General features: G+C 33.4%; 1 protein-coding gene across 1 annotated transcript in view; it reads right to left on the bottom strand.

Moving 5' to 3' along the window:
- LOC126979063 (mucin-5AC) overlaps positions 1-18052 on the bottom strand; it is a 130198-nt gene extending 112146 nt beyond the window's left edge. The window contains exon 1 of the mRNA XM_050828255.1: positions 17832-18052. Within this exon, the coding sequence (XP_050684212.1) occupies positions 17832-17891 (60 nt within the window). The 5' untranslated portion in view covers positions 17892-18052. The remainder of the gene's footprint in view (positions 1-17831) is intronic.
- Positions 18053-19385: the final 1333 nt, after the last annotated feature.

Consider the following 19385-nt stretch of genomic DNA (forward strand, 5'->3'; position numbering starts at 1 on the left):
TTATATGTTTATATGTATATATGTATATTTATATGTATGTTTAAGTAAGTATATTGTATTAAATATATCGTTGTCTTGCAACCCACAGGCTATGCCTAATTTGGGGCAAGATAATTTCTTTAAATGTGTCAATATTAGTATTATATTATTATTATTATTAGTACTCTTCTACAGTGTAAGCTTTAAGAAAGCACTACAATAACGCGGCAGGCTCATAAACATTCTAAATTCGTTGTTATATTGAAATCTTAAGATATTCATGGTTCATAAACAATAGTGCTTTTTGAATTTGGTTTTAAATGCTCCGTTATCAAATAGTTAGGGCCTCAGCGAGTGGTGCCTGGACACACGATAATCTTGTAATAGTATCATATCCGAGAAAGTGCAACGTGTCTTGATTGCAGACTACATCTTTCACTTTTCGCTTGAATTTTGGCGACACAATCGAGTATTGTTTTCGATTTCTTTCTATTTGGAAAGGACTATCACTTCTACGTAACATAATATACTGTGTTAGGCTTGTGAATTCGCAATGCTGCAATTTTTTATACATACATTATACAATTTGAGTGCAAAACATTAAAAAAATCTCATACACCTCATATCATATCCGAGAAAGTGCAACGTGTCTTGATTGCAGACTACATCTTTCACTTTTCGCTTGAATTTTAGCGACACAATCGAGTATTGTTTTCGATTTCTTTCTATTTGGAAAGGACTATCACTTCTACGTAACATAATATACTGTGTTTGGCTTGTGAATTCGCAATGCTGCAATTTTTTATACATACATTATACAATTTGAGTGCAAAACATTAAAAAAATCTCATACACCTCAAGTCTTAGATTTAAGTCAGAAAAATCTCGCACTTTGACTTTATTGATAGCTTTTCAATTCAACTACATTTCAACACCATCATCTATGTTGCATTCAACTTTGCAACATAGATGATGGTATTTTTAAGCTCCATTATAAAAATGCACGGTTTAAGTGGCCCACGCTAGAATCACAGAAAACCAAAAAAAAGTTAAGCTGTCTGTATTTTTTTTTTATTAATCGCTCTCAAGAAATGAAAGAGGAGACAGAATTCAATAAATGATATTAAAATTAATAACCCTGCGGAAAAGTATAGTTTCAACTTTAATTACGCATTGTGTCAAGCAATAATTAAATTTGAATCATTATTATTGAATATTATTAATAAATGTTATTGTACATTTTAACTTTAATAATGTTATTACAAAATTATGATAAATAATATCTAAACTACTAAAAACTTAAGCGCTATAATAATAGTATAAAACAAAACACGATATCTGAATTACGGGGCACCCTAACAGGACATGTCACTAAGAAAACACCTTTTCATAATCAGCATAATGGAAATCTCTAAGAGGATAACCAAGGGATGTCTGGATAACAATCAAATGGTTATTCATTTATTCATGTAATGTACAGGAGTGGTAGACACTAACTAAAGGCAAAAATTGTCGGAATTACGATGTTCAAGGAGGCATGTTCTCAACTTCTGGAAGAATATGGAGCAACCAGCCAACCAGCAAACAGAAACAATTAAGAGGTTCTATTACGGAGAGAGTGGCCCCATACCATACCTACTATATATTAATAGTAAACTAATATTATTTTGCAACGTGGACATTAATTTATTAACATATCTGTTCACTATTGAATAAAGGACCACATAAATCTGTTGCATCTTCACCTGTAAGAACTTCTAACAAATAAAAACTTTAACCTTGAAAAACCTAAAGAATTGGATTGCAAGAGTCATACATAGTGTTTGAAACTTGATAGATATGGTATTTAAACTAATACTAATCTTTGTTTTAAGTCTTCGAGATTACACCTGGTTTTTCGAATCTCAAATATTGAGTTAGTAATCTTTTATAGTATTTTCTTTGATGAAGGCGACTGTTACACATTCAAATAAAACGTTTTGTGAACTTTTCAGAGCATGGCTTCTATCCCCCTGAAAATATGCTCTGAACTGGTTAACTAAATTAATAATAAAATTGTAATTTTTACGCAAAAGAAAAACACGGTTAAAATTTAAGTGTTTTGTTTGAATAGTGTCACCTTAAATAAACGTCTCTGATTTTTAAATTCTACAAGAAAAGGCATTTTATTGGACTGCAATTAAGTACATAATACCAAGGCATCCTTGCATCATGGGTATGAAGCCTATCTGAAGAGAATTAAATCCAACAATGGCACAAGGCTCAGGAACCTTCCCATACCTACGTTACAATAGCTATTGTTCACATTATCTAGTCTTAGTTATCACTTACTATGCGTAAAGTTATTAATTTAACTAATACTGTGAACTTATATTCAACTATAAATTTTTGTTTTGTTACTTACATAGTAAATTTATTGACTTTATTTAGCGGTACTCCATATTTATCCAAATTTCTTTGAGTTATCTATAATTTCCGCTAATATTTGTCTTCAATCATTTCGACACGTTTCTTGCCTCTACACGAAACTAAGTATCGAGCCAGAATTTAGCGAGTCAACAACTCCTGAGGATGCCTATTACTACTATATAGATAGTATAAAACATAGACTTACAATACACTAGCGTATAGTCTAACAAAATATGAAGAAGAACATCACTTAAGGAAATACACCATGACAAAAAAGGAGAGCGAATCTTTTGTTACTGTAACCTATTTTCAATGACAAGTCGTAAACAATCAGCCACGTTTGGCATTAGCTTCTTGGTATTAATATGAATGATTTATTATTAATATGAATAATAAACCACTGGCTAACGTCACATTGATAAATCAAAATTGGTCACACATTCCGGGGCTCATGATCGCTCAGGGGGAGAGGGCTATGCTCGGAGTTTAACTGCGAGATCGAATCAGAAGTGAGGGATCCGTAGGAAAACCAAAGTTACCGACATAGTGCAGATGGTTGCGAAACGACGGACAGATGGCGTACCGGAAGACGCAGTGTTGGTAGGCCCCCCACAAGATGGACCGACGATCTGTTCAAGATCGCCGGAATACGTTGGATGAGGGCAGCGCAGGACCGATACTCGTGGAGATCTTTGGGGGGATACCTCTGTCCGGTAGTGGACGTCTTCCGGCTGATGATGATGATTACAGGACTGTCCAGGATAGCTTAGCTAATTTCTTGTAATCATTAAGTATTGTAAGTATTGTTTTGAATGAATTTTATATCTTAATATATATTATATTTCTTTTGTGCGTCTGTTGTAACTGAACTCCTCCTAAACGGCTGGACTGATTTTAATAAAACTTTCTGTGTATCTTCAGGTAGATTCGAGAATGGCTTAGATTCACAATTGAACTACCTCCTAAACGGCTGTACCGATTTAGATGATTTTTTTGTGTGTTCCAGTGAATATGAGATTGGTTTAGATTCTCAATTCCGTCCATATTATATAATTCTCCTGCTCATGTGTATGTTCTGTATTTGAACTCCTGCTAACGGCTCGACCGATTTTTAAATTTAAGATGTGTGTACAGGACAACGTATGTCGGGTCCGCTAGTTTCTTATATATTTCTCTTAATCTCAAGTACATAACAAGCGCAACCAAGTCGGAAAATGTACATAGAAATCGACATTAACATAATATATGTGCTAACAGATTACTTCATACGTCGCGGATTTACAACATGAGGTTGACCGCATTCTGCACAGAACTGAACATACCGTTTTTATCTTAAGAAATTCGTTATGAGAGTATTGATATCTTCCCATTTAGGATAATCTTGTTGAATCAGTCTCAATTTTGCATTACTAGCATAGACCTTATATTATTTATACATCTAGATAGACTGTGACAGCTGTGAAAACGTAGAATTAAGAACTATCAACTCACCTACACTAACCCAAATTGTCATACAAATCGCGAGTGTAAGACGTAGATTGTTAAGCACATTAAACTAATATTCCTGGTCTGTTTTTATCGGCTAACAGCAAGAGTCTCTTATCTAGACGTATAAATTATCTAAGGCCTAAACTTACAACTTACAATATATAATATGTATACAACAAGCGCTACAAATATTTAAGTAATTTTGTAGCGCCTTATTTATATGTCGCACCCGAGGTGAACAGTTACGATGGTGAAAACTTATCTATACTATAATATTATAAAGCTGCAGTGTTTGTTTGTTTGTTTGAACGCGCTAATCTCTGGTACTACTGGTCCGATTTGAATGATTCTTTCAGTGTTGGGTAGTCCATTTATCGAGGAAGGCTATAGGCTATGTTTTTTTTTCAAAATTAGGGATCCGTAATAAAATTGCTATTTTGTAACACAAGGTGTAAAATCGAAAACCTATTTTTGCGTGCGCTGCAAAAACTATTGACAATAGAACAAAATGATGTACAGGCTATAATATAGGCAATATTTTATTACTTATAAGTATAGTTATATAAATCACGCGATAGTTTTATAAAACTATCGCGTGATTTATATGGCAAAACAACGTTTGCCGGGTCAGCTAGTTTTTTTATATAATACTAGCTGACCCAGCAAGCGTTGTATTGCCGATATTAAAATCGCGATACAAAAGTAACTGTTGATCGTAGATGGGTGAAAATTTGAAGTTGTATGTTATTTTTAATGCTGACTTATAATCAAACAAATTTAAAAAAAAATGTCACAAAATTTAAAAAAGAAATCGTGTGGACGACCTTTAACATTTAGGGGGATGAAAAATAGATGTTGTCCGATTCTCATGCCGTTTCGGAGGAGCATTTAACACCATGACACGAGAATGTTATATATTATATAATAGATAAATATCTCCAGTTAATTGATTAACATCGGCCATGTGTACGCGTAAGAGAGAGTTAAAACTTTTGTATGCACACTGAATCAGTTATGAGCGGCACCTTGAGTCATATTTATTTAAGTCTACCTGCAGCCCGCGACTCTCTCGCGTATATTTTAAGTCCGTGTCTTAATTATTAATCTGATAAATGAATTTTATCTAATATATAAAATTCTCGTGTCATGGTGTTCTACTTTGAACTCCTCTGTAACGGCTTGACCGATTCTCATGAAATTTTGAGTGCATATCGGATAGGTCTGAGGACAACATCTATTTTTCATCCCCCTAAATGTTAAGGGTGGTCCACACGAATTTTTATGTTTTAATTTTTTTGACTTTTATTTTGTAAATAGTTTGATTATGAGTCAGCATTAAAAAATACATACAACCTCAAATTTTCACCCATCTACGATCAACAGTTTATTTTTGTATCGCGATTTTAATATCGGCAATACAACGTTTGCTGGGTCAGCTAGTTTATTTATATGATGTATTTACAATCATTATAATACACCCAAGTATAACCTGTAGAACTAGGAACTAAATGTAGTGATTACTTACAAATAAACACACAGATTCTTTTTTAGAATTATACAGAAAGTCTGACAGTCTAATTAGTAAATGAGTAGGTACATAGATACCTTAATTTACTAATTATCTCAAATCAAATCAAAAATATTTTTATTTTATAGGTAAAAATATTACACTTGAAATGTGTAATTTTTTTCATACAGTTCATTCGCAAGGTAGATTTCCTCAGAGAAGAATGAGCAAGAAACTCTAAGATTGCGCTTTTCAAAACAGATTAGTCGTTACAAATTTTTAATTTTAATGTAATTTACAAATCATTTTAATTACAATATTACATTTTAATTACAATACAAAGGCCGGCAACGCTCCTGTGATTCCTCTGGTGTTGCAAGATATTGTGGGCGGCGGTAATCACTTAACAACAGGTACGCTCGTTTGTCCTACTATTCCATAAAAAAAATACAATATATGCAAAGTGACTCAACAAAAATACTCAAACGACAAAAACTAAAAGGCTTTCACGATTAAGTCAAAAAAAAGTAAATTTATAATTATAAACACAAGAGTTATTGAGTACAGTAGATGCATCAATCCACACAAACCGTAAATAAATAAAGGCATTATGTGACCATATTTTATTTTTAAATTTTTTTTTAATTTTTAATTTTAAGATATTAGATAAAGAAACTTATTAGATATAAATAAAGAAATAAATAAACATTATTAATGACTACAAATGTCGGTGCAAACGGTCTTGCGGAATTTGGTGAGGCTCCTAAAATCAGCAAATAAGTCAATATCTGGACTGAGGAATTGGCTCCGAGGATCGTTCGACGATGTGGAGGAAATAGTGGACTTACGTGGAAATCTTACTGGAACTCTTAAGACTCTTTATTGGGTAGAATACTTATCCATTTTCATAAAATAAATGTCATTACAGCGTCAGTTACTCTTAATTACATTAGCTATGTCCCAATGAAAGCCTCGTCCAATATAATCCAGAACAAAACCAACATACAAACAACTCAACAGTTACATATATATATACGCCCATGAATGCAAAATTGCATTGATCGCCTATATACACAAAAAAAACAATACTATGGTATTGGCACTTCCAGTATTCTTATAACCCAAGTTGCAATCTAACATGGTGTTGATCACAGAACAGAAATTTTCTGTTCTGTGATGTTGATGACAATAAGATTTTATCAATATTTTTAGGAATGTCACATTTTCATCTGTTTCGTGTTAAAATTATGCAGTTAATAAAAATTAGGATATGAATTCGAGTAACCTAAATAACAAAACACTATCACATTTCTAGATTATTGCACATCTCATATTATGTCATATTATTTCCATAATTTGATAATCGATCCACTCACTGCTTGATGCTAAACTGAATTATTGTCGTCTTTGAGTATTAGAGGAACATACACACCAAAAGATTGCAATGACTGGACGAGACCTCCTTTTTGTGGTCGGTTAAAAAAGTAAAGATTGTGACGACTGTAGAAGACCTCCTTTTTGTGGTAGGTTTAAAAATACAACGGCAGCACATAAGTAGTATCGCCCGTGTGCCTACGATCAGGTTAGTAGATGGCTGCCAGACTGCCATATAAGTGGATAGCCTTGAATATATCGTTTGTTCTAGAGCTTTTAATAAATTCATGTTATCTTCCTTAAAGTCGAATCGATTAAGCATAAGAATGTGTTAAGTACACTTTGTTGTTGTCGCGCTGGGCATTCAACCTATCATGTTTGTACAGACCTTTGCCAACTACGACTTGTATTGAATGTGAAACAAAAAACACCAAAAATTAACTCAACTACTGTTATTACAAATAAGCGTTCGAGTTTAGGTCGTAATCAAGATGCTAGCAACCTATTTGAATTGCCGAAATATTGAGTCTCTTAGATGTAGATTCTTTTCTGGAAAAAATTAACACTGTTACACCATAAACGAATATACTGCGCAACTCTAAATAAAACTAGTATCTGGTAGGACACGAACTCCCATTAAAAACCATTAAAGCCCTGGGACATTATTTGATTCACAGAACCTTTTAGGTCTAGAGGAGATGTTATAACACGGATGAGCAAAGGGTGTAATTGATCCAATGGTGTCACAGTATTCCTCTCAAAACCTAACCCAAAAAGAAAACAGTGCTTCTACAGTCTAAAACCGAAAAAACATACACACAACAAAGTAGCATATACTATACCACAGATATTCTTTTAAGTTTTTTAACACGGAATTTTTACGTTTTATTAATTTTGCATTTATATAAACAAGGATAATTTTTTGTTCAATATCAATGCTCTGCCTTATAAGCTTAAAGCTATGCGACATGTTTACCTTGAGGCCACGAGACGAAGTCTCAAGTTACGATACTCTTTAACGATGTTGCAAAGACTGGACCTATAGATGAATAAAAAATAAATAATTATTCCATTTTAAGGTACGTCGTTCGCTTAGTATGATCAGTTAATATTAATGTTGATGAGTTAAGATTAATTTAACAATGAAAAAATATAAAATAATGAGGAAGAAGAAAGGAATGTTCCAAAGTGTTTAATTCTTTCTACCACCGCAACGCTCCTGTGATTCTGTATGATGGCGCGTTCGTGGCTTGTTTGTATTTATAGACAAATCAAAAGAAAATAAAGAATTATTAATATTGCTATTAATAATAAAGTAACCAAGAACTCCGAATAGAAACTTTCATGATCTGATTGCAATTAACGATTTATCTTCCTATTGATCTCCTTGTATATGTTACCGGTCAAACCCAATTTTGGGACAACTGATTTTCCTAGACCAAATTAGTTCACCTTTACGGCCGTTTTCTATAACGTATCCCTAGTTACGGATATATCTTATCTATCCATAGTTATGTCCAATATAGTTATATTATTAGTTATAGTCCAATGCTATCTGTCGATAGATTATTGAAATGTAAGTAAGCGTAAAAGAATAGATTACTCTAGTAAGTCTACCTCTAGTAAGTTAAACTAAGGATATATAGGATATTGAAAATGGCCGTTAGGCGATAAGATAAGCCATGTACAGACTAAGTTAAGCTAATTTCTCCTATTGGCCTTAAAACAAACCCGTATAGCTTAGACTGAACTAGTTGAGCCTAACATGAATAAGAACACTTTCATAAACATAATTTGTTTGGTATTATTTTCAATTAAGGATAATTATTATATTTTTTCAAAAAATTCAAAAATTTTATATTTCTTTATTTGTACACAGTCATTTACAATCACATATGAAACTCTCCCGGTAGATTTAGATAATCTGTGTTAGGAGAGAATCGCTCATTGCAAGTTATTCAAAACAATATTAAAAACTAAAAGTAAGGAAGCTATTGACTAATCAAACTATATTATTTTAATATTGTTTTGAATAACTTGCAATGAGCGATTCTCTCCTAACACAGATTATCTAAATCTACCAGGAGAGTTTCTTATGTGATTGTAAATGACTATGTGAATATTATAAATGGTGTTATTTACTAGGAGCACATAACTTACAAGGAAATTAAAATTTATTTTTGCAACCTAGATATGCACTGTTAATGTAGAAAGGTATTGTATATCAAGGGTAATGTCAGATTGCAATGCCGACTGGTGACAATGTCGGCAGTGTGTAGTGAGGTTAACCTGTATGTCTACTGCTTCACGACTTCTCTCTTACGATTACTACTGTCTGTACTAATTCTCTGAGCGAATCGAACTACATACAAATATATTAATAACTAGCTTTAACCGGCCACTTCTTTCGCATAAAATAGTTACTTTGGATAGCATTTTTAGTTTTTAGACTACTTTGCAAGGAATATACATACAAACTGCTCTTTCCACTGCTGGCGGCGCTCTTCTACGATACAGCGGATATCCCTTCTCATTGTGAACTGTCTCTTAAATAGTGTTTCCCTGAAAGCTTTAATCTCCTATTTCATCGCCATATAGGTCAAAATTTCAAAATTGCTCGAACTAATGTTTATGAAATTCCTGGAATTTTATGGTTTTATCTCCGAAAATCATGAATTCCATGCAAGCTTTCAACCCGTTCATGCTCTTTTCACAATAAATGGTAGCTTATGTCGTTTCTTATGGTCTTGCCTATTTTTGTACCATATAATAAAAATCGAATTAGAGTAAGATGTGAAATCGTAACATTGTTTGGTCTCCCATACGAATTTTCACCACCTATTTCATATCTATTACAGATCGAAATTAAAAAAGCTAGACTAAATACATATTTATTTGTTAAGGTGCTAAATACAAGGTTTTATGTTGTCATCTGCGATAATGACGAACTTCCATGCAAACTTCGATTTATCCCTATTTCAACCCCTTCATTTTTCGCAATAAAAGGTATCCTATGTCCTTTTCCAAAGTCTAGTCTATCTTTGTACTAAATTCCATCATCATCGGTTCAGTGGTTTAATCGTAAAAGCGGAACAAACAAACTAACATTCACATTAATAATATTAGTAGGGATTTATCTTGAATAAATACTTACATTGGCTTACTTTATACATCTCAAAGTTATAACATAACGGCATGTACACAGCACGGAACTGTTTCGTAATATAAATGTAAACCGAACTAAATTGCCAGTAATTAACTAAACTAGGTTGAGATTCATAGCAAATACATAATCACTCTGCAACTGTACGCAAATCAATCTGCTTAAAAAAGATTGATTTATTACAGTAACTTTATTATTTAAAAAAATTATCATTTACACATTAAATATCTCAGCACCACTTTTGACTACGTAACCATATACTTCTTTTATGTATACTTATAATAAAATTTATGTGTAAATATTATTATAATAACAGCTTCTACAAAACGCATAGGAACAACCAGATGCAGAATGCCAAAGTTAGTCTGTTTGTCGTTGTAAAATTTAAAATAATCTCAAGTAATCAAAGTATTTTTTTTTTAATTTGATTACCACGTAAAATTTTAAATAAGTCTTATTAGGTACAAAGAACTGTAAAAAGCTACTATAGGTAGTAATAAAGTACTTACTTAAAATTAGCTTAGTTTATAAATATTATATAAGATTGTTCATGACCCCACTATTAATTATTATTAGTAAGTCGTGGATAACGGGGTTGATTGTACAAATACTTAACTATTTGAACAATTAGTTATAAGTTACACTGTTTGTATGATTGTTTGTTGTTCTAAATAATATAAAAAATAATATTTTGTTCCGTTCTCATCATAATTTACCCACGCAAGAGGTAATATTAAGGCAGTTCCCTTAACAAATGTTTAAATAAATGCCACTTATGATTCACAGACATCATAACAGATGAATTAACCTGTACTTTTGAATTGGGAAAGTTACTCTTTCTTTTAGTGTGGTCGTTAAAACTTAATTGGTTAATTAGGCACTTGTACCGCGTGTACATTATTGAAATTATAATGTTTTGTCCGACGTTCAGTGAACTGTCTTTCGTAGCACGGAATGTAAGAGGTTTGTGAAACTTTATATATCTTTAACCATGGTGAACTGTACCCATATCGTATCGTCCTGGAAAAAAACCGCACAAGGAAGCTCATTCAACAGCTTGGTTGTAGAACGCCACACATCTTGATGGTGGGGATGATATCCTAATTTGTGGCGTGTCGTGCGACGGTGGAATTCGACGGCAGGAATCAGGTGAAACAGCTCTTTGGAACACTTCCCATGATGCGGCGGAGACACACGTAGATATTGATGTAATATTATAATATTATAGATATGTAATAATATTATAGATATAAATTAAATCTTATAACTATATTTACAATACTATGACTTCATAAAATTAAAACTATCATTACGTGGAAGCGTACCAAGAATTCTGGCAGCATTTCCTCGTTGGATAGCTAGGCTGATCCGTTAACCGAGATAGCTGCCAGCGCTTGGATTTCCAGTAGCCTTATTGAGGCGCGAAGATAGTATTTTGAACATTCTCCGCGCCTCTGGGCCTCACGGGCCAAGTGTCTCGACACCAAACGGCACAAAGATGTATGACTCACTGAGAACAACATATTTGCGATGCTTACCGTCTTCGGCATTCGAAGCAGCAGCAACAGCACCAAATGAAGTAACTTGGACATGAGAACGGGCCAGAGTGTCGACGCAAGTCGCGTCCCACACCAGCACCCTTCCCCGTGCCCAAGCCACCAGCGTTATTCCATCAGGACGCTTGCCATCGTGGCGGGTAATAACAATTGGCTCTAAGACAGCTGGTATATTAAGAGCGGCAAATGCCCTGCGGATGACTTCATTAATGCTGGCGTGACGACTGATACGGGCTACCGATTTTAAGGCAGGATAACCCGTGACGCCCAAGAGCATCTACCTGAACGCCAGATCGACATTGATGTGGTTCATTCAGTTTTATTCACTGTAATAACTTGATACCTACTTATTAGGGAAACGTCAGCCTGGATGTCAAATATGACATGGGTTTGATTCCGGTATTATTATTTCTTGGCAGAGTATTTGTTAGTACATTTGAAAAGATTATTAAAACTAGCAAAACTCATTTTGTTGTGCGAATGTATATGAATCTAAGAACTACACACGTATTATTTTTTCGACTCAGTGTATTTGACAATATTTTGAGCAAATTCTTTGTAAAACTATTAATTATGTTGATACAACTAAGAGTGTCTAATTACATTTTAATTTAATATTGAACAAGCAGGACTTTTTTCTACTTCTAAATTACTAAACTTATTTCGGTGGCTTTTGTTTAACTTTATAGGAGAGGAAGAAAGAAGAGCGAAGAGTTTACCTAAAGCTAAGTGATCACCATCACCTACACTCTCAGCAACACTAGAGGCTTTTGCAAATAATAATCTACTATGGAATACAAAATACAAACCATCTTTATATTTGCAGTGCTACTCTTTAAATAAATTTTATATAATTTATGAGTCTAAACGGAGCCTCCACCTGCTAGACAACGCATCACAACAGGCCATGTTTAGTGTGCCTGACAGCTACGTCTTACACTCGCGATACATCAGTTACTTTGTTTTAGTGGGCGTGCGTTTGCTGAAAATAGAGGCTAACAGTTCACCGCTATTTATTTTTGACGTGTTCACAGCTGTCACAGTCTATCTAGATAAATTATGTACGCAAAAAACAACTGGAAGCGAAGGCAATTCGAATCTAATATGATCATCAAACCGGTAGGTACTCATGAAATCACTGTCGTAACTATTAGAATTTAAATTTAAATTATATCATGTCTCAGTAACTTATCGTATTCATTTAGCGCTATAATAATGGAGACAGCTGCAACTAGGAAATACAATGTTTCTTGTTTATAAATCTCAAAAAGACAAAAATCAATATCGTAGATTTATATGTACATCCTTTAAATCTATACTAATATTATAAAGCTGCAGTGTTTGTTTGTTTGTTTGAACGCGCTAATCTCTAGTACTACTGGTCCGATTTGAATGATTCTTTCAGTGTTGGGTAGTCCATTTATCGAGGAAGGCTATAGGCTATGTTTTTTTTTTCAAAATTAGGGATCCGTAATAAAATTGCTATTTTGTAACACAAGGAGTAAAATCGAAAACCTATTTTTGCGTGCGCTGCAAAAACTATTGGCAATAGAACAAAATGATGTACAGGCTATAATATAGGCAATATTTTATTACTTATAAAACTATCGCGTGAATTATACTTTATATGGCAAAACAACGTTTGCCGGGTCAGCTAGTTTAAAATATATGTAGCCTTTCCTTGAAAGTACATAAAAACAATCATGATAATTAGGAATTGCCAAATTTATTTAACAAATAAAATGTCGTACTGTGATTGCGAGGCGGAATGAAACATTCAGAGAATGTGCGCAGACAACTGGCGGCTCTCAATAGAACCAAGGACGTGTGTTCTAGTGCTCTGCGCTCAGGACCTTTATGAATAGCCTAGAGTTATAAAAGCTAAGTATTTTTGCTGTTTCACCTTAGGTTTAAATAGAATATAACTCCCTCTTTGTATGTATTTAGCATTGCTGACCTATATACTGATCTTAGCGTTCGGGAAGCTCCGTAAAATCTTCTCGTCCCAAATACCACAGTGTCTGAAGACGAAGGTTTTCAACCAGTGTGTATTGCCAGTGATGACTTACGGTACGCAAACATGGTCGCTTACTATGGGCCTTATGAGAAAGCTCATGGTCGCTCAGAGGGCAATGTAGAGGGCTATGCTCGGAGTTTCCATGCGAGATCGATCAGAAATAAGGAGATCCGTAGGAGAAGCAAAGACAGCGACATGATGATGATACAGATCTTTATGGCATACATGTTCATTGTACTCGAAAGAGTTAAACGCCTTTTAATCAAACCTTTGCTGTGTTACTCGAAGTAAAGTTATTCCGAACTTAATACTTTTTATTCTTATTCTATATCTATATTGCGTTTATTAATAAGATCGTAATTGATGTTTATTGGCAACAGCTGAGATTATTTATACGTCTAGATGACGCGAAGACGTTGAAAAGAGTGAGTTTCACACACAATTATTAAACCTGACCTGTTTTTATCGGTTGTCTAACAGCAAGAGACTCTATCTAGACTTATTAATTATCTAAGGTCAACAGCGTTTAAGCTGATCACTTACAAGAATGAAACTCATTAGATTTACATTTCTTTTGGGCAAATCTTTAAATTGATAATTTTAGAATGTTTTTGATCAAAGGACAAGTAAGTGATTAATAACTTGGTTAAATCTTACGCAATTATTAACATTTAATATTATAATCAATTTTATAGCCTTGTTTTACGGCAGAAGTATATAGAGGTCATTTTAAAACGGCAGAAAAAGGATAATGTGATAAATATTACGTTATTAATTAGTAGTTTGTCAAAATGACGAAATACGTTTAAATTAGTTTCATAATGATCTCAAATCAGGTCATTTTCAAATGTCATCCATAGCTAATTAGTATTGTACACGGAAATCATTGAAACTGTTCGATATTATCATAAGTTATTGATTTTCAGAATGACAGAGTAACGATTGATTTATGGTTATTTTATATTTAATATTGACGAACATTTTAAATGACACGTAAGTAACACGCAACCTTGTTTAAATATGGATGGGTAAATTATCTATCTGTTTATATTAGCTTTTGTATTTTATTGCGTAACTGTTGCGTGAATCTTTAATAATGTAAATGTTTTTCTAGGATACAAACATACATACCTAGGTACTAAAGAGCGCACGGTCCGCAAACTATCAGGGAATGGTTTATGTGGTTGTAGAGCATCCAAAATTTTCGACAGTGTATTCTTTAAAAATAATTATTGTACTGCCATTTTGATAGCCTACTACACGGACGAGTAAACAAAGAAGGACTCCGCGCCGTGAGCAAGTGAGGCACCGTTATGCTAGTGTGTGTGCGGTTACGGGAGATACTAGTTACAAAATTTTTTCACCCTTAAATTATCATATATGGCCACAAATACTTATAAAGTATCGTTTTTACACGATTCCACAACGCACGACGGCATTTTTTAAATATTTTTAAGAGTTGCAAAGTGATCTATCACAGACGATGACAGTTCTCATAATGGACGCCTATCGGCCTGTAGTAGTGTAAGTGTATAATAATATATATATTTAATAAATAAGTAAATTTCGTTTATTTCAAAGATTGCATATATATTTTAGTGGTTGACTCTTCCCATTAAGTTGTCTTAGGACACTTGTATTGGGAATTCCTCAGCGGATACATAATACTTATCAAGTAACAACATAGAAATTAACAAAAATGTTTAAAAACCAAATTTTACAATTATCGCACAATTAAGACAAATTTGAAAACTGTGTGTATGTGAGTCAATGAGTGTGCGTGCATGTGGGTTTGAGTTTGGACCTTTAACTTGGTTCCATCTTTAGACTGCGTATGCTTGTCATGTCATTCAGATCAGAAGACTTTCCACTTTATCATATGTAACATAAGTTAGCCAATCATTTAAAGCTTTAAAAACTTTTAAAGCTTTAAGTGTATATCTGTACATTTCATAAGTACAACGTACACAGTCATTCAAGCAAATAAGAACTGAGTTGTGCCTATGGTTAGGAAAATGGAGATGTCGATATTAGAAATAAGTTACCAGTGGAGGTTCTTTTGCACAGGATGCCGGCTAGATTATGGGTACCACAACGGCGTCTATTTTTGCTGTGAAGTAGTAATGTGTAAACATAACTGTGTTTCTGTATGAAAGGCACCGTAGCTAGTGAAATTACTGGGCAAATGAGACTTAACATCTTATGTCTCAAGGTGACGAGCGCAATTGGAGCAGAATTTTTGGGCTTTTCAAGAATCCGGATCGGCACTGCATTGTATGCGGCAGGGCGTATCGATTACCACCAGCTGAACGTACTGCTCGTCTCGTACCGTATTTTCATAAAAAAACTAACCGTTTCATTAAACTGTTTTCAATTTAATTACAATTTTAGGTATACAGTCTCCCCAAAACTTAATTAGTAATATGTATTAATCAATACATGGTTTATGTGATTCCTTCTCGAATTTTGTTTAAAATTCCATTAAACGTGATATGTAACGTGATCGAGATCAAGTTTGTCGACATTATAAGAAGTATCGTTGCAAAGCAAGTTTATAATGAATCACAAGTTCCGCCCGGTTGGACAATTGCGTTGTACATTCCATCGCCACATTATTGACGGTACGGCCCGAACTATATCATTCTTAAATAAATAAATTCACAATTCGTTTAGTATCACCAGTGGGAGGCTCCTTTGCACAGGATGCCGGCTAGATTATGGGTACTACAACGGTGCCTATTTCTGCAGTGAAGCAGTAATGTGTAAACATGACTATGTTTCTGTCTGAAGGGCGCCGTAGCTGTTGAAATTACTGGGCAAATGAGACTTAACATCTTATGTCTCAAGGTGACAAGTGCAATTGTAGTGCCGCTCAGAATTTTTGGGTTCTTCAAGAATCCTGAGCGGCACTGCATTGTAATGGGCAGGGCGTATCAATTTCCATCAGCTGAACGTACTGCTCGTCTTATTTTCATTAAATTTTGACTTCATTCTGCCTATTGAGGAAAAGGTTGCCTTAATACGTTGCCAATATGTGTTGCTATTTGACTGTATTTTCACTGCAGTTAACTTAATGCTGGCTTATGCATTTTCATCGTTACATTGGGGGAGATTATGCCACTATGTGTAACGCCATGAAAGATTTTCTTCTGTCAGCCAACAACAGACAATCATGAAACTGACTTAAGGTTAAGTGATGCTCACACATCACAACGATCAATGTCAAATACTTATTCCATATCTTTTTAAACGTATACACAAACGAGCATATAGGTAAGAAATAAAAATATTATAATTATTTACCATGGGGAGTGACAATAACATGACATATTGCAACAACACTTGGTAAACGTCATGAAGTTACATCAATTCGTAACTAGGGTTTGACTTATGGAGAAGAACTGATATATCAACTTAAATGTTTTCTAAAGCGAGTCTCTTAGTCGTATATTATAAATTGCTCTAATAGCCCTCTTTTGGAGCGCAAAAATACGAGCACCCGCAGCATATCCCCATAAGATAAAATGATACTTATTCATTCACTTATTTACTGATTACTTACAACCCCAGAGCATTGCCAGAGTTTTAAGTGGTAAGTACACTCTTTTTACTTCTTTTAGTCGTATCAACCTGGAAATCTGTTGGAAGAAAGTTCCTTGAAAGCCGTACAGTGGAGGAATGCCACATGTAGAAGATGATAGTGATGACAATTCAAATGATAAATGAAAACTTCAAAGCTTTCCATATTTTCCATTTACCATAGAGTCATTATATTACCAGCAGGGTTAGGTTTCAACGTAGTTTTATGTCTCATGTTACATTAAGGGTAGCTTTAAACCTCCTTTTAAAATAAATGTAATTTACACCATCAATCACCAGCGTAACGAAAATTGTTTGACTAATATTAATACAGTGGTTTTATATTATATAATTACGACAGGACACCATCAGTCTGTCGGTAGTTTACGCGAAATACTCTCGCTAATGGGGAGAAATTCTGAGAAGTGGTTCAATCATCAACCTGTTTGTTACTTAATAGATATAGAATCAAAACAACTTTCATCGTTTGGTAAAAGCGTCAAATATTACAACCATTAACGTAACACACTTTGCTAATTAGCATAATGCTCAGAACATTAAGAACTGGATTGCTTAGAAATTTTATGAATTCTTAATATCATCAGCTATTTTGTGTTTAAGCACTTGTTTTAGATTTTATCAATAAAGTTGATTACAAAAATACTTTTACAATTCACTGTCACAAAAAAATGGAATTCTTGTTATTATACTCTTCAATTAATATAAATACAATTATCGGATTGTAAAAAAAAAACTTACCATTTTTTTATAGGTGGGTATCCTAAAAGAACTTCCCATATCGAACTTTCGAAATAACATTCAAATAAAAAAGTTATTGAGTAGCACAATCTTCTCACATTATTCAAACTACAGCCAAAATAGTATTTAAAAAATCACTGCACCGATACAAAAAGCTATTCTTTATTCGAAAAAAGGCGCGAAACGTCCGCCGCGCTTGCAGCACGTCCAAGACTGGCGATATGGCGGGTTTTTTTGACGGTTCACACGAGCCAATTCACTTTCTACGACCTTACGTTGTGTGCCTGTAATTAAGCGTTCAGTTTTACGTAACGCGCCGATGTTACATGATTTTTTGGTTTCCGCGATTTTATCAAATATTGATTCTATTATTATGTAGATCTAATAGACAAATTTCCAGCCCTTGTCTATTTTCGAGGAAATTTATACGATAATTATACTTCATTTTAAAGTACTTATTGGAAATCGCTAAGTTATCACCACCCCAGTCTAATGTTCTGAACATTTTCAGTGTTACCTAGGTATTAATGAAGTCCAGTTAATAATTTATATTAATTAACATTTCTATTATTTTAACTTATACCAATAATATAACCATAATTTGTTCCAGAGATGTATTTCCGGTAGTCTATCTCCGTATAAAATAGAATAATATATATTCTTTAAATAAAATTAGCAGTTTCTTATGTTATTTAAACTATTATTTAATTCACTAGCCAAAGTATTGAATAGTTCGCCAAATTATTAGTAGGAAAAAGCCTGACTCTTATTTTTTACGTTTATTGCTAAAATAAATAAATGCTAAGATATTTAAATTATTTTTATACGCAAAGTTAACTACATTTTTTTATTCTTCAACTTTATAGCTATCTAATAAATAATGTTTTAAATTTATAAGATTTCTAATTATACTTTAATAACCTTGAAATGATAATAACGAGCTGGAGGGACATAACAAAGTTATCTTTAATCTAGCGCGTTGAAATCTTTTGTATGGACAACAGTTTTAGACTTTACATTTGATCTCGTTATGCTCATGTTTTACTATATTTAACACTATTGTGCGATATTAAGTTATCTAGCTAGTATAATTTGTACTAGAATTTTCAAGAAACATAACTAGTGTTGGCCATATATAATATAACCTCAACGGAAGACAACTCAGTTCTTTACACTTTCGGATTCTGGGTATAGAGACAAAGATTGGCTCCCGAAATGCTCCAATGTTTCTTCATGGAATTTCAGTCATTTTCAAGATATTTCAAAAGTGTCTTGAATATTGGCTGACGGCTTATGTCATTGCAATACCTGCTTTTGGTGTTAAATTAAAAGTTATACATAATTTTTTTTAAATACATCATGTTTTTAATGTGTTATTAATTGTGAATAATTTATTTTAGACTGGTTGTCTTTTTCGCTGCAATCCTGCTTCAGCTGCATAAAATATAAATACTACGTAAAACATTTAAACATAATTTTGATGATTCTTTATAAAAACATTAAACACAATTAAATTAAAAAACTTGTTAAACACGGTGTATATTTTCAAAGCGT

Source organism: Leptidea sinapis, chromosome 3 (assembly GCF_905404315.1).
Source record: "Leptidea sinapis chromosome 3, ilLepSina1.1, whole genome shotgun sequence".
Classification (NCBI taxonomy): Eukaryota; Metazoa; Arthropoda; class Insecta; order Lepidoptera; family Pieridae; genus Leptidea; species Leptidea sinapis.